This window comes from Poeciliopsis prolifica, unplaced genomic scaffold (assembly GCF_027474105.1).
Source record: "Poeciliopsis prolifica strain line A6 unplaced genomic scaffold, Auburn_PproV2 SCAFFOLD053, whole genome shotgun sequence".
NCBI classification, from domain to species: domain Eukaryota; kingdom Metazoa; phylum Chordata; class Actinopteri; order Cyprinodontiformes; family Poeciliidae; genus Poeciliopsis; species Poeciliopsis prolifica.
In genome coordinates, this window is record NW_026562428.1 from 2,606,579 (window position 1) to 2,634,484 (window position 27,906).

The 27,906-nt window shown below is 38.8% G+C and overlaps 1 protein-coding gene across 12 annotated transcripts in view; it reads right to left on the reverse strand.

The window, feature by feature from the left end:
- The window catches only part of dmd (dystrophin), a 157,369-nt gene that overhangs the window by 93,877 nt on the left and 35,586 nt on the right, over positions 1-27,906 (reverse strand). For all 12 annotated transcript variants that reach the window (XM_055059316.1, XM_055059314.1, XM_055059309.1 and 9 more), the window contains exon 2: positions 5,003-5,064. In XM_055059316.1, coding sequence (XP_054915291.1) covers positions 5,003-5,064 — 62 coding nt within the window. The remainder of the gene's footprint in view (positions 1-5,002; positions 5,065-27,906) is intronic.

The following is a 27,906-nucleotide window of genomic DNA, read 5'->3' on the forward strand; positions in this document are numbered from 1 at the left end:
GGGAACAAGACGGGAATACACAAGCTGGGAAGAAAGAAAAAAACAAGCCAGTCCAACAGAGGGCGCTCTAGAGGGAATCTTTGTTTCAGCTTATCCCACCAGTTCAATGCAAGGTCTAATTCCTCACAGTATTTCAGAGGTTTTTTATAGTTTTTTTCCCCCTGATAAAATCAGAAAAACTATCACATATTAGCCAATTCACTCCTGGAAATTAGGAGGGCTGCACCGATTCGATGTTAATATCTATCGGTATTGAAAAAAAATTCTAGATCAGGTATCAAAAAAATGATTAATTTTACATTTTATTTAGAATTAAACTTTTTGAACCATTTGAAAGAAACTATATTTTTGACTAAGGTAGTCAACCTGTTGCCTTGTCAGTTTCAGTTTCTCTATTATTTATTTTACTTTTAATTCCCCTGACTGAACAAATTAACGTTGTTTTTTTAACATGTTTGTAGCTTGTGAAGCTATTGACGTATTTAAGTGTTTTGTACTGGTGCAGAGTTATCAAATTAATTTGTACTTCAGTACAGTCACGTCTATATAAAAACATTTAAAGTCAATTTAGTGCTTTTTTTCCGTGTCGGATCGGTATCGGTCAAAGCTGAAACGCAGATATCGGTATCGGAAGGAGAGAAAAGTGGATCAGTGAATCTCTAGAAATTAGCTGGGTCCATTTTCATTACATTTGTGTGAACTAGACTGCAGTCAGTTTCTTATAAAAAAGCAATAAGAGTTGGAAATGCTAAACAACCAGACGGAGTTTCTTATCTAAAAACAAACCGTTTCATATTCCTTGAGTTCTTGATTATGTGACTCATTAAGGAGCAAAACACATAAATCAAACTTGCTGCCAGCATATTCTGAATCTATCGTTTTTATTAACCCTAATCTCTTCCTGTCAAGTCTTCCTTCACTCCATCCTTTGTTTAAATTCACTTCTCTGCCGATTTGCACTGTAGTCCCTTTCATTTCCACCTTTATTATGTTACTCCGTCCCCTCTGCTGTCTCAAACACTCACACTTTAACAAGTCTAGATTGGTGAGGGCAACGCTTTCTTCCTTTCCAGTTCACCTTTCTGTCCGTCTCTGTCTTGTCTTTTTCCTCAGTCTTCGTTTTGGGGGAGGATAAAAAGACGAAGAACAAAAGTAAGTCTGTTCAAACGCCAGGAAGGCGCGGCGCTTAAGGCTGGAATACGTTGACGGCCTCAGACTCTGCCAAACGGAGGCATAATTGGGTGAGCTGGCATTACGTAAGACAACCCGTCAGAGTTTGGTTTCCACAATCATTGCCTGCCACCCTGGAGCCGGTTCCTCAGCTGTCTGTCACTGTGCTGCTCATGCCTGGACGGGGTTTGTTTTGTCCACACTATGTAGGTCACTTTAACTCAACCCCGGTAGAGCAGTCCAGAGGCTCATTCTTTGTGACAAATCCGGGATTAGAAAGTCAATGCTCGCAGCAAGATGTCAATAACTTGAGATCAGTTTGTGTTTGGCACAGGAAGATTGGCCTGTTTAGAGTTACACTACGCAATTAAAAAACTTTTATTCGTTTTCTGAAATGCTGTATGAACTATTACGTAGCTAACAAAATTAGAAGAAATTTTTGTGGGTGCAAAAACTTTTTCCGGTACTGTATACGATTAGTTAAACTTGCACAATAGTGAGACAAATGAACGGGGTTCTCTCATTTTTAGGGAGACTGGACAGAGAATTACAGATTCTCAGGATCAGGCAAATGTTTAAATTAAGCCAGCGGAAGCAATGAGACCGTGAATTTCTGAATCAATGCCTTTATAATAGTCTTATAAAACAGTTCTGCGAAACAGAATTTAGGGTTTTTATCACCTGTAAACCATAATCATTATGGCTTCCAATAGAACCAATCTGTGTCTAATACATCTGCATAAAACAGAAGCTCTACTATTTAAATTGACTTAAACCTCAAGGCCCATTCAAGAAAAAACCTGCAATGGCTCTACTGAATCAATTATTGATACCAATGATCAATGATACCAATAATTCAATAGTAGTTGAGCAGTTTTACTGTAAATATAGAATAGGTGGATATTTTAGAGCCATTTTCCCAGAACTAAAATGCCTAAAATACAATGATAATCAAGAGCAAAGCCTGGCGGTCTGCCAGGCTGATAATATAATGGGAGAAACCCTAATGTTACCAAAAGTTAAGATTTTAAGCTACAATGTTCTAGGTTAGGGTTTACTGGCCTTAAAAATTCAGACTATTGTTGAACATGTAACATTTTTATTCCAGCCATATGGAGAGTTAACTGTACCAGTTTAGGAATTCATGCCATAGTTTTTAGATTTAGAAATGAGTGATAAACTAGGAAGTGACAGAACAGTTTCAGAAAGGTCAGGAAACTAAAATATTTCTGCGATGTCTCTCTTCCAAAAAATGTTATTTAAAATAAATAAATTTGGAAATATTTTTTGAAGAACATTTGAAAATATTCCCTCACCCCCAAGAATAAATCAGCAAGAGAGTCAGACATTTTGAAAAGACTTGTAATCCCAGATCCTAATGGATAAAATTTAGTAATGTTGACAGAAATGGCTAATAATGACTTTTCATTATTTCATGCTGGTTGAAAATTTGTTTGTGAAAACAAAATAGTCATTGGGGCTCGAATCGCTTTTCATTTATTATAGATCTATTCAAATTAGATTTGAGATTTGCTTCCCTGAAAATGTCTCGTTCTCATCAATGGAGCATTGCATATTTTCTCGTCTTATCTACCGGCCGCTGTTTGGACAATGTACAAACGGATGAAAACTCAGATTCTTCAGTTCAAGAAAAAAGATGACGGTGATTTTTAAAAATTGGTTTCGCACGTACGGGTATGCACAGATGTAAAGATTTAACACCAGTTATTTTAAAATGCTATAATCAGGACATTTTTTCCTCACAACCCCATACACGTCACATTTTGGATATAGTGGAAAATCTAATTAATTAAATAGAGTGACTCAGAGGTTTTTCTTAATCTTCACACTGTTCTCTTCTGCAGTTTCTAACGGGGTTTACTCGCGCCGAGAGCAGATCTAATTGCAAATGAGGAAAAAGGAAAAGCAGACGAGGTAAAAATCCTAAAACATGAAGGTAAATGAAATCAGAAAGTAGTACCAATGAAGCTGATAGAGGAAAGGAATGAAAGAAAAAGGATAAAGAGACAAGGCTGACAGCAAACGAATGACTTGCTTACACATTTAAATGCACTGCAACGGCCACATGAGGCAAAACGTGCACACATGCTCATAAATCTCAATAACCATGGCAACGGCACACCTCAAAAACCTCGTAATCAACTTTGAAAATCGAAAGCGGACTAATGCATCAGAATGTATGCCCCCCCGCCTCACCCTGCACACACACACACACACACACACACACACACAAACATTTCTTCAGACATTTGTGAAAACAAAAAGCACAAGATGAATGTGCTGCAGGACATTATTTATCTTTTATAAAAACTAGAAGACCAAGTTCTGCTTTATTATGTCCACATTATCCATGTTCATTGTTCCGAATTCTACTTTTTTTCCAAAAAGTGTGTTATTATGGAGTAAACGAAAACAATTCAACAAACAGCCAAGAGGTCCACATTCACTTTAGTTGTTCAAGTTGATCACATGTAATAAAATGTTGTGGTTCAGCGGACCACGAATGATTTTACAGGATATTTAATCTTTTAATATTCTAATATTTTACATGAAAATCTCCTTTTGCAAATGCTTTAGAGTTGAACTCAACAAAATATGTGAGCCAACTTTTGTAGAGGTGGTCAAGCTAATCAAGTGAATCAGCTGATGCTTCCCTAATAAACTCTTATCAAAGCAGTATGAACCATAATAAAAACATATTTGATGTTTTGGGTTTTTCTATTTTATTGATATTACGTAAGCACTCGTTCAGTTCAGATTTTGTAAGATTAGAGCTCCAGCTTGTTTGATTTTTGAATGAATAAAAAGGAAAAAAATGGGTGAAATGGACTCTAAGTCCATTTAAAGAGACATGACCCTGATTATTCAGGTAATAAACACACAAACTGTAGTTTTCCTCCAGCATCATAGCATCGGAAATTGTCGATTTCAACTAAAAAAAAAAATATTACCAAAATAAGCCGGCCCCATGCTGCCCATTGGTGTTGCAGCAGCCCAGCATTACTGACACGACTCTAAAGAGAAGACGGACGTGGAGGGAATAACCTTTGAGCTCCATAAAGGGAAACGCTCAAATTGTTTGTCGCTCAGAGACCAAAGCAAACAGCTTGGCTAAAAGGATGAAAGCAACAGAAAAGATGCTTTCGGCATTAAGAACAACAAATCCTTCCCTCCTGTTTATTTGCCTTTGAAAGTGGGAGGAAATGAATGAAAACAAAAACATGGAACGGGGCCCGAGAGTCACTGAAGAGAGTACAGAGTGATACAGACGACGTGGTGTGTGTTTTTGGTCTGAGTCCTGCTTCAGACAAAATGGACCGACTGCAGCCGTCCATGTCGATCTTGTCCAATTAAGGATTAGAGGTCTTAATTTGTCTACAACAATCTAAAGACAGAAATGTAGAAAAGTATTCAAACATGTTAATATCAAAATCTCAAAACGAAATGGAAAGAAAATGATGCATGGTTTTCAAAAATGATCTTAAGAGTGTGCTATACATTTATTCAGTGCCCCTTTACTCTGACGCCTCTAAATTTAGCGCAACGAGTGGACTTCTCAGCTCTGCACATTTCTTTCTGAGAGTATCTTTGCAAAACAACTCAAGCTTTGACTGGGCCATTCTCGCACAAAATAAGCTTTCTTTTTTTTATCTGATTAATCGACAGAATGACCGATTACTAAAATAATCATTTGCTGCAGTCCTTAATAAAAACACATTAAGGTTTGTCTAGACAATTTCAATGTGTTTAGATTTTCGAGTCCCCGTCCCGCCGACGGTGTGAAACACAGAACACAAACCAGAACTCTTACCTTACACAACTGCGAGTTGACCCATTTCGTGAAAGTCTTCTTCTGAACGTCTTCTCTTTCATCTGGACGGACAAACAAAAACACAGACCATCAGGTCAGTGAACGCACACAGAAATACTGTCATAATCATAACGTTCTTGAGCAAAGCAACATGGTGCCCAGCGTGATGAGAGACTCTTCTAGTCCGGCTCGGGGCCGATCGCCTCCTCGTCACATCGATCAGCGGCCCACTCTCCGGACGTCGCCGACTGGGTGTGGGCATCGCAGACCGGGATGAGGAAGCGGTCAGACCACGCAGCATCCTGATGCCTCCGCTCACAGCTGCTGCTGCTGCTGCTTCGACATCGCCTGCTTCTTCAGCGACGGCCTCTGATCAAAGCTCTAACGGAGCTGCCAAAAAGTGTTTAAGGTTTAAGTAAAGTGCTTCGAGTCAACCTTGTTCCAATTGATGACTCTTAAAGTTGCGATCGACCGCTCGCTCTTCTCCCCGTTTTTAATTACTCCAGGCCGTGGTAGCGGCTAACGTGAACGGCTAGCAATTTCCGAGAAAAGAAGAATCTTCCCGTCCTCCCAGAGATGCTGGTGTAATCCTTACAGAGAAGCAGCAGATCAGTCTGGATTTTTCTCGTTACTCTAAGCCCATTTATCTGAGTCTAGCTTGACAACTCAGGAGTTTTTCCAAAAAGATTTAACTTAAACTTCAGGTTAGAATTTCATCTGACAGGTCAAAAAAGTAGCTTATAGCTGGAGTGATGGGAAAAAGATTTTGGTGATAAAAATCTGAAAAATGTGTCACGATAAATTTTTCTAGATGATAAATTGCTCCATTAATGAGAACTATTTCCAATGTCATCATATTAATCATAATAATTATCAATTATTTATTGGTGAATGACCAATAAACACTTGAACACTTGAAATATTTGAAATATCCAAAACAACAACCACAAGCAATGAAAATGTATTTTTGTTCTCGTTGGAGAAATGTGATCAACAATTAACAGGGTGAAATCAAAGTTGTCCTTTCATGGAAATGACAACAACTCCCCTGCCATTTAACAGGTCCGGGGCTCGCATCTCATTATGAGGGAGAATAGATTACACCCTCATCTGGAAACTCGACATCAGGTTCATATTACAGCGGCTCAGTTAACCGGAAGTCTTTGAGCGTGTTTGCGATTGGGAGCGCCGACTCTGGCCCCGCGCCGGCTAATGAAGCTGATAATGAAACTTCTCCTTTAATTAACAGGTCACGCGTTGAGGGGAAGTGCGGTGTGCGAGACGCCGCCGCGCACACGAGGGATACGCCAACACACACACACACAATTCTGACTCAGACGTATTTCCATGCGGTCAGAAAAAGGACGCATGCAGCAAAAGAAATATCCTTAACGAGACGTGAAACCATGTGTGAAAAATAGAGACAGTGAAGAAACGTTGGTCTGCTCTTAGAGGGGTTCTTTAAGAAGAACCTCAGTTTTTCAAAAGCATTCCCTCCCGACCCCAAACTCCAAAGAAAAAGATTTTACTTCATTTATACAATTTCAGTTTCTTCTTCACATTTTCTCTCAAATCAATAAAGGTGAACTTTTCGCTCCGGTCGAACTCAGAATATGTGACGATGCTGCACAAGCGGAACTGTGCGGTCCAGAGAACCTACAGCACAAAATCAGCAGGATTTATTTCAAGCGGAGCAAAAATATTTTATTCATGATAAAATAATTGCAATTTTTTTAGCGTAAAGCGTTAATATAGTATTAGTTAAACTTAAAGCCTTTGTTTCAGGTGTTCTGCGTGATTTTTCTTCTTCTCCTCCTTCTTCTTCTTATTCCCCGTTAACTCAGAAGCACAGCATCATGCTGCCAATTCCAAGTTTTAAAATGGGGGGTAGGAATGGGTAATTATACAGTTCATTGTTGTTGTAAAAATAAAAATATATTATGTTATAATATCAAATTTAACAGAACAATAAACCTAAAAAGCATTAGATCATCCAGTACAGTTAGGAATTTCCAATATTTTGAGGATCTTTTGGTCCCAGTGAGACCAGGAAGCGCACGGTTGTAAAGCTACAGAACATGGTGGCTCTGTGTGTGAATTCGCATCGCTGGTGTTGCCAGAAAAGCCGAGGCGTTCAGAATTAGTGGGGACAGCCAGAAGCATCCAGACAGACACCAGAGGTGAGGGAGAGACACAAGATCAATAGTCTATTTAAACTGTTTTGTGACTGAGACTTGGAGCAGCTGTAAGCACAACAAAGGTTTCTGCAAAGACATTCAAGCTGAGTAATAAAAGAAAAACTTTTCAAAGTTCCTTGACTTTGTTATTATAAGCAACACTTATGGTTTTGTGACGTATAAAAAAAACCAGTTGAGAAAAAAAATAAACATGTTTAATCTCGCTTTCCTCTAATAACTTGTTAAAATGGAAGAAATCTGAGGCCAAATGAAAACATGTCTATTTCTGCACAAAGTTTCTCCGAAAACCTGATCTGATGTGTATCTGTTGCCCTCATCCTTCAAATGCCGCCCTGGGCAACTGCCAGTATGACTCACAAGAAAAGTTGCCACAGGGAAGCCTGTCAAATTAATGAATAAATCAATTGATCACATGATAAATTAAAACAAAACTAAATCCTTCTTACTTGCATAATTTATAGTTTTTCCTATCAAATTCTGGCTGATGAAAGTCTTCAGTCTGGTGTTTTGGTTATTTGTCGTTTCTGTTTTGTTTGTTTATTTTGGATATTTAAAATGTCTTCCGGTTCCAGTGGGAAATTTTCATCAGAATTTAAAGTTTATTGATCTGTAAGGATGTCTTCTTGCATTATAATGATTATTATTATTGTTATTGATTATCATTTATTGCGACGACTTCTGGCAATAGCAGTTTATTATTGTGACAGGCCTAAGCCACAGGAACCAAATGTCACAGATTTAATTCTATCAGTGGCTTGACCTCAACAACATTTGCTAGCTTGAACCTTAAAGTGCTAGAAACACATGAATGCGTGTACATGCCGCACATTTCAGATTTGTGCTTGTAAAAAATGATCATTTCCTTCAACTTCTCACTTTGTTCGTATTGTGGTTTTGACGAGTCAAAGATGTAAAATAAATGAAGCAGGTATGAATACTTTTAAAAGGAGCGATATCTGCAAACACATAAAGTTGTAACTGATAGAAGAAACTCACTACAACACAGTGTTTTTAGGCCATTGCCGGTAAATTAGTGGCGTTTGTTTGGCTGGCATCAAATGGTTTCCTGTGCATGCAGATGAAATCTCAGACAACAGAATGTAAAATATAAACACACTTCCAACTAAAGCCTCTCATTTGTGTAAAAACCCAGAATCGGGCTTTTGTGATGTACGGACGCTCTCGCATATTTCTCAGAAATTAACCGACGCAGAAGACGCCGCCTCGGCTTTCATGTTCCCAGATAAACAAGTGCTTCAAAAGCTTTCAAACAGCGTCTTTACCCAAACAAACTGAAATTGCGGCGTGTTAAATATTCGTTTTCTGACAGATTCTTGATTTGTTTGCATGGGGAACGCAGAGGGGCTTGGGGAAGACAGATGTCATCTCGGAGAACTCAAAAAAAAAAAAAAAAAAAAAAAAGAAAAAAAAACATTTAATTTGTGGCGAGGCTACCCCAGGATCATGATACACAAAGCACCGCGTCCTCTCTCGCAGATTCCCTGCTGTCTAAATGATGTTCAGTAATTGGGACAGCTTTACGACCTGCGACCTGAACAGAACTCATTAAAAACAAGAAAATAAAATGAGAGGAAAAAAACTGAACGTGAGGAACTTTTCAAAACCAGCCGTTAGGGGCGAGGGTGCTTTCACTTTTTTCCTCTTCGTGGGAAATACATGTTCCTTCTTTTCCACAGATCAGACTTTAAATATGTGAAAGTTAAATGAACAATTTTTGCATTCCCCCACCACCGATTAAAAAAAGCCAAACCTGGCAGGAAGATGCGGTTCGAAGCATGAATCAAAATAAAGGCAGAGAAGTTTGTCTTTATAGCGAGAACACATAGAAATTTTACCCCCTCAATTTGAATTTGAGGAACTCCTATTCACAGTTGGGTTTCGTTAAAGTGGGCCATTATTAAGTTTGCAGTTCAGCTCCCAGCGTGAAAAGCTCTCTATATACGGGAAGAGAGAGCTGCATTGGCGCTAAATAAAACAAAGATACTTAACAGAGTCTGATGCTAAATGCCATATATCTGCCTGATAATTATTCTCAACCTGTGTTTATCATCCTGAAATGCATTTCTAATAGATTTACACCGTGTGTGGTAGATGGATAAAATCACCCGAGCCGTCTGATCCATCATGCGGGCTTCTCTTAACAGGCTTGTCAGTGTCCTAATGGAGCTCAGCGAAAGTGCAAGCACAGAAGCCCCGGGAGGGCAAACAAGTGATCTGTCTCCGCTGTCGGCGGAGCCCGGTGGCAAAAGTCATGTTTGTCGCTGTTTTGGCCACAGCTGCCTGGCAACTGCCACGGCTATTAGCCGCGGACGGAATATGAGACCAAATCCAATCAGATCAGGTCATTACAGAGCGATGAGACGGAGAGGAAATGATGGAGGGACGGGAGGCGGAGTGAGAGATGGCTGATAGAGGGAGGGAAGAGCGCGCGAGGCGGCGGAAACAATGGCGTGGAGAGATGACAAGATGGGAGGAGAGAGAAACGAAAAGCTGGTAGAGGGCGAGAAAATGACAGCAGGAAGGAAAGGAAAGTAATCAGAAACATCACTGGCAATTACCACCATACGTAATAAGGCCAGAGATCACACACACACATCACTCACACACACACTTGGATGGACATGCATAATTAATAAGAGTCAAAGTCAGTCAAGTTTGTGTTTTACTGACTTAGAAGTCGAGTTGAAAGTCTTCAATCCCGTTTCAAGAGTTTTTCTCGCCAAACCGAAATTAAAATCACCAAAACAAACACTTATTCTAGAAAAAGAGAATCAATAATTACTTTCCTTAAAACTGATACTGTGGTAGTTCAGTTATTGCACTTTGAATCAGCTGTCACAAACTAAGAGAAGCATAGAAACCTGTGTTTGAATTAAAATCCATATTATAGATAAATTGACCATCTAGGGATCCAATGAAAGCCCAATAGTTTGATTGCCCATAAGAGGTGGAACAATTAGACGCAAAAATAATCAGAAATGTTGTCAGGCTATGATTAGCTGGAGCTACTCCAAGCATTTGGTATACTGTGGTGATTATATCTTCATTAGTGCAGACAGAGTGTCCGCACAGAGTAGCATGAGATAGAATATTATGAGTCGGACAAGGCTTTGAAATCAGCTTAGCCTGTATAGATTTCATGGTGTTAGGAGTACAGATGAGGTCAGGGGTCACGTTAAGGGAATATTTTAACTGTTTACAATTCACATTCCTGACCACTTGGCGCAGACATTTTTGATTTTGCGCACAGAGTAGATTGCGGAGACAACAAAATCAATCAATAAAAAAATGTAAAATAAAAATTCCATCTGAATATTGTGTCTCATGTGGACACAGAACTAAATGTATATTTGTTTTTTCTTATCAAAGTTGGATATTTTCTTACACAGTTGAAACTTAAATTTGCTTAAATTTGTATGAGATGTTGCACTAAAGGTTCCCTCATAGTCTTCTTTCCTGGAGCACACTCTTAAAGTTTCCTGGGGAGTTTCAAGCATGTCTTCTTTCCTTGGAATGGAGCTTTTTTATTTTTTTTTCAGACCAATCAACCCTGGAGCAAAGCTCTGCAGAGTGCTCATCTTAAACTGCTCCTATGAACACACACTCCAATCTCTGTCACACTGCTTTGCAGCTTCTTAAAAAATTGCCTTTGCCCTATTTGGCACCTTCTTGATTAATGTCCCCCATGCCTGGCCCCTGAATTAGTGGGCAATGGCCTTTCCTGGCAAGTTGGTGTGCGGCCACATTCTGGAAAAGATGGCTTCGTTTCTGAGAAGTGTGTTTGGCTTGGTGGCCTGGCACACTAGGGCACCTGTCACAAAAGGTTTCTGATATTAAAAGAACTCAATTAAATATATTTGTAAAGAGAGCTTCTCTCTCACACAACAGATTTCCTTGCGGTTCTTAGAATACCTTGACTTTTAGGCAGACAACCTGTAATGAAAGGATTTAAAAAAAATATAGAGTAGGCTTTTTATATTACCTCTATATAAGGCTGGCTTTTTATGAGGGTATGGGTTACCTTCAATCATCTCCATAGTTATGCTGCCATAAGCTCAGACTGCTATAGCACTTTATGCAGAGAAGCTTAGAAATGTCAGTCTTTTGTCAGCCAAACACAGGATACTGTTAGATCGAGAAAATATGTCTGTTGTGGTTTCATTAGTCCAAAGGACATTGTTGATGGTCTGTTTGGAAGGAAAGTTGCAAATACCAATTAAGCAGCCATTATATTTTTAGAGAAAACAGGCTTTCTTCGTAAACTCTTAGAGAGAAACCAAACTTGCTACGTCTTTTCTAATTTTGGTAATTGAGGGGTGTCAAGCTTTGTGAAGCCCAAAGCTAGAGTAAACATGCCTGCATATCTCAATATTTGCAGAAGTGGAAGGGTCCTAAATATCTCTCTATGGAAATATAAAGTCCAGACATTTAGGAAATTACCTCAACTGTTCTGAGACCGACAAGCTTCATTTAAGTTATCAGGTTACTGATGATATTTGACTCTTTGGAGGTCAGACCTTTTATAATGGAGTATTAGTTTTATGTGAGCTGTAACAGGAACTACAAGTTAGCAAAACATTCATAAAGATGTTTTTTTGGAAAAGATGAGAGAATCTTTTTGGTCAGTAGTGTTTTGTGGTCTAAGAGTTATTGAATTGTGGCCATATTTGAACAGTTTGTGCCTCAGTGTTAAATCATAAAGACTGACCTTAGGGAAGGTAAAGCCGTCTTTAGATGTCCTGGATTCTTTTGTGGCCTCCTAATCGAGTCATCGTTGTGCTCTTGGGAAGGTCCGCCACTGTTAAACGCTTTCTCTATTTGTTTAGCAATTTCTCCTGGTGCTTTTTTGGAGTCTGAAAGTCTTAAAAATGGCTTTTGTATCTAAACTGATACAACTCATTTCCTATGTGTCCTTTAAGCTCATCAGAATGAAGCATGAGGTTTTGTTTTTTAGATCACATAGCCTACTTTGTGTTATTAGACAGATCATATTTATCTACTTTGTTCATCAGACTGATTTTTCACATCGGTTGGTTTATACAAGTTGTTGCTACTTAAAATGGGTTATCCTTTTTCTGATAAAATTTGTTTGCTGATCTAAGGAATTGCTCCAAATCCTATGGATGACACTTCAATGTCACAACACAAAGAAAGGCTACCACACATTTTCTCTTCAGCCCCAGAGGCACAGTTGGCTAAAACCTTTTGTTGCATACCTTCTGTGGGTGTAACTGTCTACAGGCGTGAATGAAAACAAATATATAGGCTCCAGTGTGTAGTGCTGATACTCATCTGCAGCCAGACAGCATGAAGAGAGATAGAAGCAAAAACATGGCGGTCAAAACAAAGTGGAAGAGGGAAATATTTTTCTCCTCAACCCACCAAAACATGCCCTTCCATTTTTAATCACAGCGCAGAACTCAAACAAGCATGTTTCCTAGATGTTGCGTTCCTTTAAGAGAAATGAAACAGAACTTGGTGCAAGCCTCGATTCAGTCCTGAATGGGCTTCCTTTTTTACTTACTCACAAGCCAGTAGAGTGAGCTGTGAGCAGCAAAATGAGATTTACTGCTTTGTCACACCCCATCATTGTCAGTTTGACATCTGTAACATGTGAAATTGCGATTTGAAAGCCACAGACGCGCTGTTGATGCAACTTTGTTTCCTTCTGGGTCAAAATTTGCGAGGGCACAAACTATAATTCATCCAGATGTCAAGAGGAGGAGCTGTATAAAAGGTGCTGCGAACAGTTACGGCTTTAAAGAGGGACGTATTTTGCACAGAGCTGAAGAATAATTTGACGTGAATTGAGGTTTTAGCAGAGGAAGGAATGATAAATGTGGAAGAAGAGAAAATAACATCTTAGGACCAAAGACACCAAAGGCAACCCAAGAACAGAAGGTATCAGAAAGACAATGAACAGATAAGAAAGGAATAAAAAAACAGTTTTTATAGATTACAGATAGGAGATGGAGGGCATTTTCTTAGACTAAAAAGAGGTATAGTGAGAAAAGTACAGGGCCTTGTGAAAAGATTCATCCCCTTCAAAAGCCTTTTGTCTCATAACAATAGATTTATACATCTTTGTGTGTGTATCTTGTGTGATACACACACAAAGCAGGATTTGGGAGTTTTGACTAAAAATGCCAAAAAAACACACATTACCCCTCACAATTTGTGTTAAAGCGATTAACTAATAGTAATAATAACTAATACTAATAATAGTAATTTAGTAACCTTTAACTGGAGTATAAGTACTCAAACAAAAAGGCTATTTGTTGAAACAACAATATACTCATGGCTATAAGTGTAGAAGAATATATACATTTTGTTTGAAGAAAAAAGAACAAAACCTTGTGTATATTCTACGCAGACATCAAGAGGCATAGTTTTAGCTTAGCATGATTCAAATCCTGTCTATTAAGCACCTTTTTCCTATTATTATTAATTGGTTCATCCAAACAAATGAAACAAACCAGTTGTACTCTGTCGTGACGTTAAAGTCCAGCAGAAAGGACTGTTGATGCATTTGTATCCTTTGCTACAAATGATCCAAGCATACACGAAAGCAATGCTGCTATTGCATTTTAGACAATAAAATTGCCTTTAAGAATTTCTGATATTGCATCAAAAAGGTTTAAGTGGTTAAAAGGAAAAAAGTCTGCAGAATGTGGCAGTTTTTAATCCAATTAATCGATTAATCGTCAGAATAATCGTCAGAATAATTTTTGTAATATATTTTTACCTACAACATTAAATCCAAATACAATACAATGAAGTTGTATGTATATATATATATATATATATATATATATATATATATAGCCACTGTACAGTAATCCATGTGAATGGAAAGACTAAAATGTGAGAGGGAAATGAGCAAGCGATCTCACATGTATCACATTCGGCATCACGCAGGCACTTTTCTCAATCTCAACTATGATTCTGCATGTGTGTGTGTGTGTATGAAGGTGCAAAGTCTGACTGTGCCGTGTGAAAAACAAAGAGCTGCGTATGCGTCACCTGCAGTCAGAGGCGGTGGAGACAATGCGATTTCAAAGCAGCAGTATTTGATTATGCTTTTATTTCCTCTCAAATGGTAAAGCCAACAAATCATCACACACAATTCCACACAGCAGGGATCTAAAGTCCCCCAAAGAAAAGGAGGAAGTGAAACCATTACACCTGCTGTTGCTGCACAGCAGATTGGCCTTATTTATCTTTCTCTGCGTTTCCTCAATCAAACTCGCTAACGTGAAAGCAGTTCGATTTACTACCAGAAGAGTACAAATGCTGAGCAAACAACTGATTTCAAACTTTTAATTTTGTAGCTAAAAAAAGAACATTTTCTTTTCACTTTCCACTGTCTTGTAAATGTACTGTTGCGTTTTTGAATGCTCACGTTGCGGACGATTATCAGCCAAACTATTAGCATTTTAGAAGACAAAATTGTTCGCCAAATCTATAAAAATGTGAACTTTCTACTACTTTTATTACAAGTTTTTATGACACTGCAGTTGTCATGGGAAGCCGAAGTAAAGAAGTGGTTCAATCCAGAAAATATGTCAATTGACATTAAATGCAACAGACATCACACAAGAAGGAAGAGGGAGCAAAAGCAGAACTAATTCAACACAAGCCTGAGGAAAGCTGAATCCTTTTCAATGTGTTTCTAAGAGCCCCAGGTGTGTCTGATAGGATGATTACATCCCCTCTGGTGTTTGGTACCTGCTGATATGTTAAAAGTAGCAAAAGGTAACATTTGGTAGCTAATGCGACAGATCTCTTAATGCCACAAGCAAAACAGTAAAAAAAAAACCTGATATGAAACTGAATTTTGAGACAAACTGTTTTCACCTCTGGACTTTTTAAAATGTTTTCACATTGCAACCAAAATCTAATGTATGTCATTGAGATTCTGTTTGACTAATAAGTTGTCCTGTTACGAGATTCCTCGGCTATTACTGAAGGTAATCGTTACCTGTGGACTTTAGTTGCTCAATATATGCACGATGTAGTTCATTTAGTTCTGTCCAGCTGAGTTTTTTTTTCTGCTCTTGAGTATGAGTGAGGCATGCTGTAGTCACATGGCACAGCTTCCACCTGTTCCAGATTAACCCAGTGCGCTGCGCTGCCACGTTGGGATTGACCTCTCCACAAACACAGAGTTAACACACACAAGTAGCAGGAAGTTCTCTGCCTTCGAAACACACAAACACACCTTTCCTGTCACACGGTCCTATGATAATTCCTAATGACGGATTACAGACGCAGACTCTTGGTCGCTATATATTTTTTGCCGGCTCCCCACTGCGTGCCTTTTTCACTCCAGTCTTTCTCTTAGCAATTTATGTCTTCATAAAAGCAGACTTTCTTGTAATTACTGCTTCTGTAAGGAAAAGTAATCTGTCCTCCTGCTGAGTTTTATTAGACGGCAGAGCCTTGAAGGACTTTATCTCCTCACTCTTCTCCAGTTAAGTCATTTCAGACACTAAATAGGAGCGCTACTTTTGCAGCGTAAAGGGGTAAGAACTCCTAACTCGTTATGGATGAGAAAATATAATGTTTCCAGAGACTTTCACACAAACACATACACTCTAAAGCCCAAAAGGGGTTAGGAGATTATAGCTGCTTGAAATGATGATGGCCGGTACAGACATCAAAAACTACTTACACTAAAAAATGACAGCCATAACTATGCTTAATACAGCAAGGCTAAATGACTTGTTTATGTACGCTCTGTAATGGCATTTTCAGGAATAAATATCAATAAAGCGCTCGGTGTGAAGGCAATACTCTAACAGTCGTCTGTAAAAAGGGAACTCTTGCCATATAATGCTAGCATTTTGTTAAAATACAATATGATGGAGCAACATACATTTGAGTGGTATTCATATTATTGCCAGTAAAAAATTTATGTTGGTGTTTATTCCCCTTTACTCCAGCAACCCTAAATTAGAGATGGGCAATATGGACTAAATGTTTTATCACAATATTTTGTGGTACTGTTGCGATAATGGGGAAATATTGTCATAGCACCACAAACACAACGCCGTTATTAAAAAGTAAAGCCTGGTGGCCCGCCAGGCTTATAATGCAAAAATCCGTAAGAGTCCAACACCGTAGATGTCAGTTTTGTTTCACTGAGGTGGTTTTGTGTGTTTTCATAGGGCCAGGCCATAAAATATTAACATTACCTATCATGACGGACAAGTGATCAGTATCAAAAGAAAATACATCTGAGAGAATTTTGATCATCTCTCTGAACTCTGATCCAGAACTGCACGGCATTCTGGAAGATAAAAGATCATATAAGTTCATCTGTACAGACTGTTGTTCACAGATGCTTCTTGTCTTATGTCTTTATGCAATCTGACAGACGTTTCCATGTCTAGCTGTGTAAAGCTGGTAGAGACATAACCCATGACAAATACGTCTCTAATTGTAGTATTTGCTCATAAGGCTCTAAACAAATGCATCCTGAACTTTTCAGATATTTATTTGTAAAAAAAAAAATTTAAATACTATGTCATGTTTTTCTTCTATTTCACAATTACGCAACACTTTGTGGCAATGAAAGATGAAGCAGGAAGTGGTTTGACTCAAAGTTTAGGTAAAAAAAAAATGTCTTCATGTTTAAAGGGAGCCAAGAGAGATGTTATGCTAGCCACGAAACAGCTGGTCCAACTCTCTGCTGGATCAGCAAAGAGCGCACATAAAGTGTCCGAGGATCTCGGAAGTCTCGGCGCGCGGCACTACAGCCACAAGCTGCGGCCGCCGTAGCCACAAGTGTCGATTACAGCACAACGTCCCATTAAATTTCCCATCCTTTTTCAAATTTCTCACACCATTAGGTCCGAAGACATTATCATTAAGCAGGCTCGATGAGAGCCACTGTGGAAAGGAGCACAAACACATTGCAGATAAAATGCTCGCCGTCCGAATGCAACGTGATCGCTTCTTGCTTCTGCAGCAAAAGAGAAACAAAAAAAAGAAAACCGTCTTAAAATGCTCATTTAGTGTACATCAGTCACTGCGCTGAGGAATCTAATTTAAGGCTTGTTAACATTTACTCGCATTAGCTAGAATAAGCTGCTGGCCTCGCCCTCAACAAGCTGCAAAACTTCTCGGCGAGCTCAACTGCTTATTTATTATTACTCAAGGATTGCACTTTAACATGGAAAAGTTTGCGCAGCTTTGAACTTCACTGAAGGGAAAAACAAAACTGTCGGAGAAATTATACTTTTCCAAACTGCATTAAGAAATGGCAGCGCGAACCCGCCTTCCAAGTCCCTCACTTGGAAAATAAATAAAGAGAGAAAAACTATGAAGCAGCCACTATGCCTCCAACTGTGTTTACAAGATGGGGAAAGAGGCAAGCGCAATTTGATTTGTGGGGATATTTTGTGACACAATTTATTTAAAAGCACAGCTGTTAAATTACATCTAGACAGGCCTGGTGAAGGACGATTTGTCACTTATTCTGATTAAAGACGGTCTTTCAAGGGGAAGTCAGGAGAGGGGGCTTGTGTTTGAAGAAAAGTCGGAGATGATTTCTGGTCTATGACCTCTCATTAAGTTGAGGTCATTTGTCAATATTAAAGCACATTTGGCTTTTTTTTTTAAATATATATATGGAATATGGACCTAGCAAGTTTATTTATAACTCAGTATGATTAAAAACTAATTATTGTATGAACAGAAGCGTAAGATAAAAATCTACATCAATATTTAATTGCTTTTACTTCAAACATCGTCAGTTGTCGCATGCCAAGGTTAATGTAGAGCTTTAAACAACTCAGAGGAATGGGAGGGCCACTTTTGTTTCTATTATTATACGTGCACGAGTCCATCGCTATTGTTTCTTGGTTTTGTTCTTTTCTCTCTTTCTGCAGGTGTAGAAGCAGACTTATAGGGTATTGTGTTGTATTCCTTCTTTCTCTTTCCTATCCTCTTCTCCTTTTCCCAAAACTTTCCCTCTTTCCAGTCTCCATGTCCATTACATTTTAAATGAACCCAAACCAATTTCACAGACAGACACTGTTCCTGCCAGCAAGAAGAAGACTGATTGGGCACCCCTTTAGTTTCTAAAATATGTCTAATATTTGGGCCGGGAAATTTTTCCAAATAGTCAAATTCATCTATTTTGTAAACAAGGGGGAAGTGTGGAAGCTTTCTTGCAACGAGTTAACAGGCAGCAATAGTTTTGGGAGGGGCAACGCTGCAGTACTCCCTGGGAAAAACTGAACATGCTTTGTCACCTTATTAAACGAAGGCCTCTGATTAGCACATTCTGCATGGGGTTGGTGTTTTCCTTGAGGATGTGAGGGTTTTCTCAGGATACTCCGGACAATTTTAAATACTCCCTCTGTTGACTGAATTGTATGAGCATGGTTACTTGTCTTTAGTGTTCCCTGAGGGCCGTAAAAGGACCAGGTGATTATAAAAAATGTAGGTGATTAGATAAATCCCTTTATTCTATAAACGTTGGTGTACAGCGAGTATGAAACGAGTAAAAAGGTAGAACTTGTTTTTACTTCGAAACAATGACTTAAAAAACAAAACCACCTGACTCATTCTGACTCCTGCGCTTCATTTGAATTGAAACCATGCTCTAAAACTTTCTCTTTGCTGCTTTCTCCACTCATGGCCCACTTGGAAGCTGTGCTCTGAGGAGATTAACCAGAAGACCAATTTGCTTCCTGATTTGAACTCGTCTTGTCCCTAATTGGCTCGAGGGGGATCTCAGGGGATCCTGCAAACGGGGTGAACTTAACACAAAATGAACTCCTATTCTTATGATTCTTAAAAGAACACAAATTAAGGCAAACCACTGACTTAATAGCGCTTCCAGTCTGCGGCATCATGTGTCTGTATGCTCTATCTCGGATTTAACTCAGTAGCCTATAGATGTGAGAAACTTAAAACAGTGTGAATGCACATTCGAGCAGTTGTCAAATGATTATTTAACTCATTAACGTTCTCAAAACCTCAACCAAGAAAATAGCTGGTACAGTTTTGGTATGATTCGCCTACGACTTCAAAGCAGCAGATGTCCTTGTAATAAAAAGAAACAGGTTACTCTGATGTCTCATGTGAACTACCCAAACTGTAGTTGCATGAATGCGTCATGCAACTTTGGACAACTCTATCGTTAGAGCTCATTATGCTGAACATCCTCATTTCTTCTTTACATTCAACATTTTTCTTATGACAAAAATTTAGAAGAAGTCAAGTTAATCTGATGAACTACGCCATAACTTATCCGAGCTTAACTTCACCACATAGAGAAGAGAATATTTCAGCTCAGTGGAAGCTGTAGTTAATTCTACCGGCTGCGTTTTTAGTCTTTGCCATAACTCCCATATTGCCTCTAGAAATCATGCACGTATTTCGTTTCACCTTTTTCGGCAAATAGCTACGGCATTGATTGAGTCAAGGCAGCAGGCTGACATTTTCCCAACTCTCCTAATCACATAATGTAGCTCTGAAGGGGGCCGTTCGAGTAGGCAGCCGCTGAGTGACAGACAGGGTTTCGCGCAGTGGCAGGAAAAATATACCCGTGCAATGCCATTTAACTCGGGAAGCAGTATTGCAATGAGGCAGAACTGGATATTAATCTCACATCTTACCTATACTTTTCAAATGCCAAGGGCTGATGGCTAATTGCAAATAGACCAACTTCCCTGAAGGGTAGAAAGCCGTGTTAAGAGACTCACAGACGAAAAGGCTCAAACCACTCTTCTCACATAATTCACACATTTTTTAATTCATGTAAACCCACGGCCTCAAGGCACCATGTCACGAGATTTAACACAGTTAGCAAGACTAGCCAACTGGCTTGCTCAAGAAAACTTAATCCGCTTGAGTTTCGTCTCAAACAACATAAAACATTTTCTAACCTGCAGCTCACATCAAAACAGCATCCAAACCCTTTGTGAACTCGGCATTAAAACTAATTTGTTTGGGAACATGGTGACAAACGCAGGACGTGAAGCTCAAATAATTCTTGTTTGAAGTGATCAAAATCACATATCGGAGTGAATATTAGCACGACTGGCAATTGTTGCCTATGTTGGTCACAATTTGTTATTGCGTTGTTTTTGCTTGGACGAGGTCTACTTAAGTACTCACTACATGCAATATTACTCAAAACAGATGCAACCACATACAACATTGTCCAGGGGTTTTGGGTATGTAAAAGTGAAAAAAAGCAGATATGACATTACAGGCCAACAGTGCCTACTATTGTATTTTATTTTGGGTAACGAAATTAGATGTCTTTAAGGAGATGTTAAGATCTGGGCCGTTTTTTTCTTTCTGCATCTCTCTCAATGCTCTGTTACTTCTTCTTGCTGCCGTTGCCAGTTCTTGTCACCTAAACTGATGACAGCAGCTAATCAATAGCCTGCAAGCATGGACACACTTGTCAGATCAATTTCCCCACTAATGAATGTATCTCATCTGCAATTGTCGTTGATGAACTATTTGATGTTCTCTAAAGCGCATAAAGTTGCAACGCGGTTGCAGGTTATAACCAAGAAAATAAAGCTCAAGCCGAAGATTCTTCAATTCTCAGGGAGGTTGTTGTTGTTGTTGTTGTTGCCATGGCTATATCCTCCCGCATTTCTTGGATCGAACACAAAAAGACGTCAACTCTCATCAGCACGGGGTTTGATAGCACTTTGATAGCACTTTTTCTGAACAATTTTCTGTCTTTTTTTTTTTTACACATTTAAAACATAAGTGGTAAATGTCAGTTTTGCTGTCTGCCTCTGGAAATCAAAGAGCTGGGCCCCTTTCTAGATGAATCACTTTAAGCTTCGGGCATTCGAGAAGAAATCAATCATTTAAGAAGCAGAAAGAGCAATTTCTTCCCTGAAACCAGCCTGGGAGCAGAGCTGTGTCCAGCTACAAGGCAAGGTGGATCAGAAAACTGAGACAGGAAGGTGGTTATGGACGTAAAACCCAACCAAATGATTTTGTTTAGGCTCACACGCTACCCATCAGTATTATTTTTGATACATTTTTTCCAAATTTGTCGGCAGCCGTGAAAATCTATCAACCCCACTGACAGAGAGACGATGAATGCAAAAAATATGAATTTGGATAAAAGACATCAGCTCTACTTTAAGGCTCGGTTTGAAACAAGTAGTTCTGCTCCTCTGGTGCTGCAGGTTTACACTGATGAGGGATATTCTTGACTAATCAAAGCAAAGATTTGATTAAATCAGTCAGTTTCCAGGGTTAAACCAAAGTTTTTTTAAAAAAATTCAGATTGGCATTTAATTACTACTAATGCACTGCATCTACTATAATGAATTAGATGGGATTGATGATGAGATATTGGAAGCATGTTAAGTTTGATGGAGTTTGTATGTAATTGGATTTTAAATGGACTTTTTTCTACGTCTTGCCTAAGAGGACTTTTAGTTGTTGACTGTTGAGGCATTCGGCGCCTTGTCATTTATGTGCCCTACAATTGTTTACATTTTAACATACAAATGGAATGTTTTCTGTATTTTACAGAGGAACTGAGGAATATAGCAACACACTTTATTGTTCTGAAGTTAAAGAAAATGAACTTTTATGGTGATATGCAGGTGAATCTCAAGGAATGTGAATATCTTTGAAAAAATCCATTTCTGTCTTTTTAAATGTCAAGTTGTTTTAATCCAATATCTACCGATTTTAGACACTGAATTTAAGGCTTCCATTTTCTGTAAGTTATAATCATCAAAATTACAAGAAAAAAGGCTTGGAATATTTTTGCTCTGGACATTTTATGGGTTTTACTTTCTGAAATCAAGTCACAAAAAAAACATACAGCTTTTCTTTATTTCAAAACATTCAAATCTTTAAGTGAAATGGCCATAAATCCAACATGTGAAATGCTAAGCTGTAATTTATCCACAGGCTGAGGCCGACAGCTAAGCAGAACACCAGAACAGAGCACGTTCAGATGCATTTCATCCAATTTGGTCAAAAGTGTAGAAACAACACAACTTTAGTTAGTTCGGTCAGTACAGCAGGTTAACTATCTTGGTCAAACATGCAAAAATAAACTCTCTTTCAAATAGCTCAGAAAGTGCAATTAAGAATTCTAAATATACTGTAAAATAAATTATGAAGCAGACATGGATCTGAAACATTACCACCAATACCCAGTACTGATACAAATATTATATCGGAGCAAGTCTGCTGAAGACTCGCGCCTTAAAAAGAAGACACAGCAGACAGAAAGTGTGACATGAGTGAATCTGAGAATGCACCTTCTGCGTCCAGTAACACTGAAAACAATGAACTCACAGACGCAGCAGCGGACGCTTTGGGAATTTAAAAGCCGTGATATCCACTACACTGCAGCTAGCAAATCCGAATATTCAATTCAAACAACAAAATTCACAAGAGGCTGCAGGTTTCATAGTGGCACCTTAAAATGGGCTGCATTTCACTGAACTAATTAGAGCAAATTCCCTATTGAGAAAATAAAAAATAAAAAACATCCTCCCATGAACACAATACTGAATTATAAAAAAAAAAAAAACTGGTGTGAAATGTATTTTTCACTTGTATAACAAATCGAGAAGCTGTGGCAGTAGAATTTTAGGACTTATATTTTTTCTCTCTTTAACATAGCTTCAAAAGAAGAAAAAAAGGAAGAGCGAGTTTTATGTAGAAGAAAATAGCGTGTGCAGGAAGAGGAAAGAGCTTGATAATAATATATCACAGGTTGAAAGGAAGGAATACCAACACATTTCCCAGAGTACAGCAGGAGAAAACGCTGATTAAGCGTGGACACATTCAGTGAACAAACTCATCACTCCCATCCCTTTCCCTGCTTCTCCTCCCACAGTTTCAGCCCAGCACAGACAAACTCTCTCCGCAGGGGTGTTTCCCAATGGCAAACTGAGTATAGAGCGCTCTTTTTCTTTTTCACAAAAAAACCTAATCAAAGACCCCATCGCACACACTTTGCAGAGCCATCTTCATCAGCTCTCTGATTGAACTCCTTCCCCCCCCCCTCCTTTTCTTTTTCTGACTCACTCTCATGCGGTGACCTTATAACGATCTTTAGCGCGGAGCTTTCGCAAACAAATGTGCGAGCACAAACCTGACGACACAAGCGGGCCCACGACGGTTTGGTAATGATCTGCCAGACATGCCGCGCTCTGAATCTGTAACGGCTCTCTGCCGCTCTCCATCCCAATGTTTGTGAAGCCCTCGTTAAGTTTGTGAGCACTATTTCCTTGTGAAGTCACATTTTACAAAATGATCTTCCTGTTTCCTGGCTATAGAGGGACATGGATGCGAAAAATAATCAGAATCCCCATCAATTGAATATTTTTTTTCTTTTGGTTTGCTGTCAAAGTTTGAGCCTTTCAACATGCATGTAAAGTCAGAATTTTGATAACTTTACATCCCCCGTGCCTTTAAAGCAACTTTTAAGTTGATCAATTAAAATTACAAGGAGCAGCTCAATCAAATGTGAAGACTATAAACAGCCAAAGTGGCAGTTCAAGCCAAAATGGCACACTTTCTATTTGTTGTAGGGAGATATTTGGGAAGTTATACAAGTATACCAAATTTTATGTATATATTATAAAGTAAGCTAAATGAGGAGTTGCAGAAGTTCAGTTCAATCTGAACCAGATTGAACTGATATCGTAAACGAAATGGAAATGACTAGTTAAGCATTCAAGCAACCACATAATGTATCACACTATATATGAACAGACTTTTTAAATATATTTGATCTATTTGCAAGATGCTTGCAGCGTAAAAACACAGGTGGAACTCATTGTGGGAATCTGAGTCTGCCTTTGACAAAAAAAAAAAAAAGGCAACGTACATGGTATGGCCTTTCTACAGAGTTCCAAACGCCGGCTGAACTTTTTTGACATCGGCCATCTTTTATCGTACATTTATTTTAAGGGCACCCAAATAATCTGTGACAATTCCTCAACCACCTGATGCCGTTTTGTGCCTTGTCAAAAGGTCTCTGAGCAGCACTATAAATCATCACCAGGCTGGAGAGAAATCCCTCCAGTGGTGAAGAAAGCCACTTTAGCTAGAGATGACAGTATGACTGGCTGATTAAATTCTCTACCGTATGCGACGCCTTAGCTAAAACGCCAGGAGTATAATTAGCTGTCACTCCACAAAAATGGCAGAAGAATAGTTTTAGTCAGGCATTGCTCTCAGACCCCATCACACTCAGTCCTGTTCTAGTTTATAAGCCGTTTGTCCCCAAGTTCAAGACTAAACTGAATACTTGAACTTAACCTTAGAACACTAATAAGTCATTAAATTTAGTTAGTTATCTTAAGTACAATAATAAACCTGAAAAAAGTAGGCAAGGTATCACTATTCAGTTACGGATTATAGTGCTATGCTTTATATTTTTTTCAAACTTTCTAAAACTGTTGTTGCTCAGATGATTTTACACTTTTCTCTCATCTCTGGTCATTTCTCTGTGTATTGGCATTCCTGGTAAAGATCTGCAAAAGGCCATGGAGAAAACCCATCTGTTATTGAAGTTGAATAATCCCACAATGGACAAAAACAACTCCAAGTGACGGTTCTCCTTTAGTGAGAATTAAATATTGTAGAAGAATTCTGTGTTGAGATGACAAATAAACTTTTTTCAAAACTATTTTTATTTCTTACACTTTAAAAGTTTTTTTAAATTATTATTTTTTTCAAGATTGATACCGATAAAAGGATACAACTTGTCCGTACATCAGTCAAAGAAGAAAAGTAATTGTTTTGGTTGTGATCTGCATCTGGCAAGAATCCACTGTAATTTCCATACATGTGCCTTTTGCAGTAAGGTCACAAGGTCAATTTTCTAATTAAAACATTCAGTTCTGGCAAAAATCTTAAAATCTTGTATGAAAATGCATCAGAGTTTGATGAAACCACACAAGTTTTGCCAGCATGCTAAAGCAACAGGGCTTTTTTGAAAAATCCAAAACCTTTAGGTGTACACACAAAGCAGAAAGATGAAGAAAGATCGTAAGGAGTCCAGGAATGCAATCCAATCCGAACAAAAGATTGGCTTTACCCAAAGATTATGAGCCAGAGTGCAAAACCAAGTCTGAGTGAGTATATTGGGTGATAGGAAGCCTTTGAACAAGAGAAATCCTCACAATCAGATCTGGAGCAGCTTTGTGTGGCAGAGTAGACAAATATCACCAAATCAATATATGGTGTCTAGATAGACTCCCACAACAGATGACTGAATGCCAAGATTAAGACTAAAGAAGCTCTAAAAAAGTTCAAGGTTCATTGTAGCTTTTTTCTCCCCTCCCAACAGATTTGTTTTTCCAGTGGTCATATTAAAGGTGGAAGGAGTTCACCAGGTTTCAAAAACCTGATTAAACTTTGGATTTTTCAAAGAAAATGCAATTAAGTTGATGAAACATGTTTTTTTAAGGCTTTTCACTTTTGTCTGCCAGCTGGACAACAAGAAGGCATGTTGGCCTTATCTGATGGCTCCCACTGAAACCACACCTCAAACATGTAAGCTAGTGTCCATCACACATAAAAGGAAAAGTAGTATAAAAAAAAAAGGTTCCGTGTCATTACTTATACAGAAATACTATCTTTGCTACCAACAACTAAAACACAAGAAGTCTTACTTAGTCCTTATTCTTTGTGTGTTGGTCATCAGCACTTTTCTTTGCTTTTTTTATTGCCATCCGCGGTGCAAATGTGCGCCCAGATTTATTAGCTTGCTGATTGGTAACCACAAATGCAGCAATAAGCACAGATGCAAACAAGCACAGCCACTGTTGTAATCACCCTGCATTTTCAGACAGATTATTATCTCTCAGCAGAGAGGCCTGTCGCAGGAAGGGACCCGGTGCACAAAGGACAGAAAATGGAGATATTGTTCATCCCATTAGGTCCCCCAGGAGAGCAGTTGATAAGGCGGTGGGCGTGTGCCGTCCTGTCGGTGTCTCTTGGGTATGCCATGTAGTCAAATAAGCAGGAAGTGAGCTTTTGGATAAGATATACAAGATCACAAGCAGATCCTCCACCCGAGTTTTTCTCTTCACTTGATTTCCCTTTTTCTTTTTTCAGAAAACCGTCGGAAATAATAAGGATGTAACAGCAAGTAATATTGAATTTAGTCACACTTTTGGCCATTATTAGAGCAAGTTTATTTGAATGAGAATTAATGTTTAAAATAACTTGAACCACTAAATCTTATATGATGAGTCGTAGTTGTTAAAATATTCAGATGGGAGTCCTCAAAAAATATTCAGATGGGAGTCCTCAAAAAATGTCTAGATTAATGTTTACCCACAGTTTGAAAGACTGAAGTGTCGTGTGTCTAACAAGGTGGTCGGCAACACAGGAGTACCACAGGGAACTGTACTCTCACTATTCTATTTACAGCTGGTCTGTTTCTGTATCGCAGTACAAATCAGAATCCTGTCATCTACAAAAATGTATACAAGTCTGCTGAGGAGAGTGAAGAGGTTCCTTACGAAGTAAAGAATTACGCCAGCAAAACCAATGACTCCAATTAACCCCTTTGTGCTGATCCACGAGATTTGATGACGGAAAAGATTACAGAGAGTCGTTTCTGACTAATTCTGAAGAACTTTTCCCTTCAAAGTGGCAGAGGATTAAAAATGAAACTTTCAGGAAGGCGACACCTGAACTGAGTTGATAACTAGATATAAGTAGAAGCTAGTCGTGCTCTTGGATCTTCATAGTGCATTATTGGCTTTTCTATATATAAATGTAAATCAATGTGGAGACTTGGAGATAATATCTAAGCAGAGGGCTCTGACCCTGCATTTCATATCCACAAAGGAAGAACGTGTCCTGCATACAGCTACCTGTCGCATAACTTTGCTGGGAGTAACTGAATGGGGATGTGGTGAGTAGCAAAAGGGCAAAGGTTAGAGGCAAAATATCCAGCTGATAAGCAGGAAGATTATTGAGTATAGAAGGAGGTAGCAGTGAGGGCAAATGCAAAATGAGTTTCATCAACATATACAGTACAAGACATTGATTTCTTCATTGAGTTAGGACCAGAAGGACAGAGAAGGATAAGACCATCTATTTGCTACTAAGCTGGCTGAGCCTAGCTTCCAATAACAATAGATCCACAGCCAAAAACATAATTACACACATGCCCTAACCCACAAAGCATTCCTGATCTCAAACCAATGGATCTACTCCTCTCTCTTCCCTCCCTCCTGGTTCCCTTCATCTGCTTCGCTCTCTCTGTGGAAAGCTTTCACACCTACACACAAACACACACATCAAACAAAAGCCCGAGCTGACTGAAATGACAATGAACCGCTTTCGCTTTTGTCAATCGACCTGTTGACACAAGATCGAAACACAATCAGTCTGAATTAGGGGGAGCTCTGCGCGAATTTATGGGGATCCCAGTAAGCCAAAGTGACAATCTGGGCAGAATGCATCCACCCTCGGTTCTTCCTTTTATTCACTCTGAAGCTCGTCGTAATGTCTTGAAATGCCTTGAAATACACTGGAGGGAGCCGAGTCGGAGAGCCAGGGATGATGAGAAATAAAGATCCGACAGGTAATGCTTTGTGATATTTGAAAAAGACAAAAGCAGTCAGACAAAGTAGATGTAAGGTCTTTGGAGGTTTAATCTCTTCACCAAGTTTCAGACTCAGTCCAAGCTGACCCAGC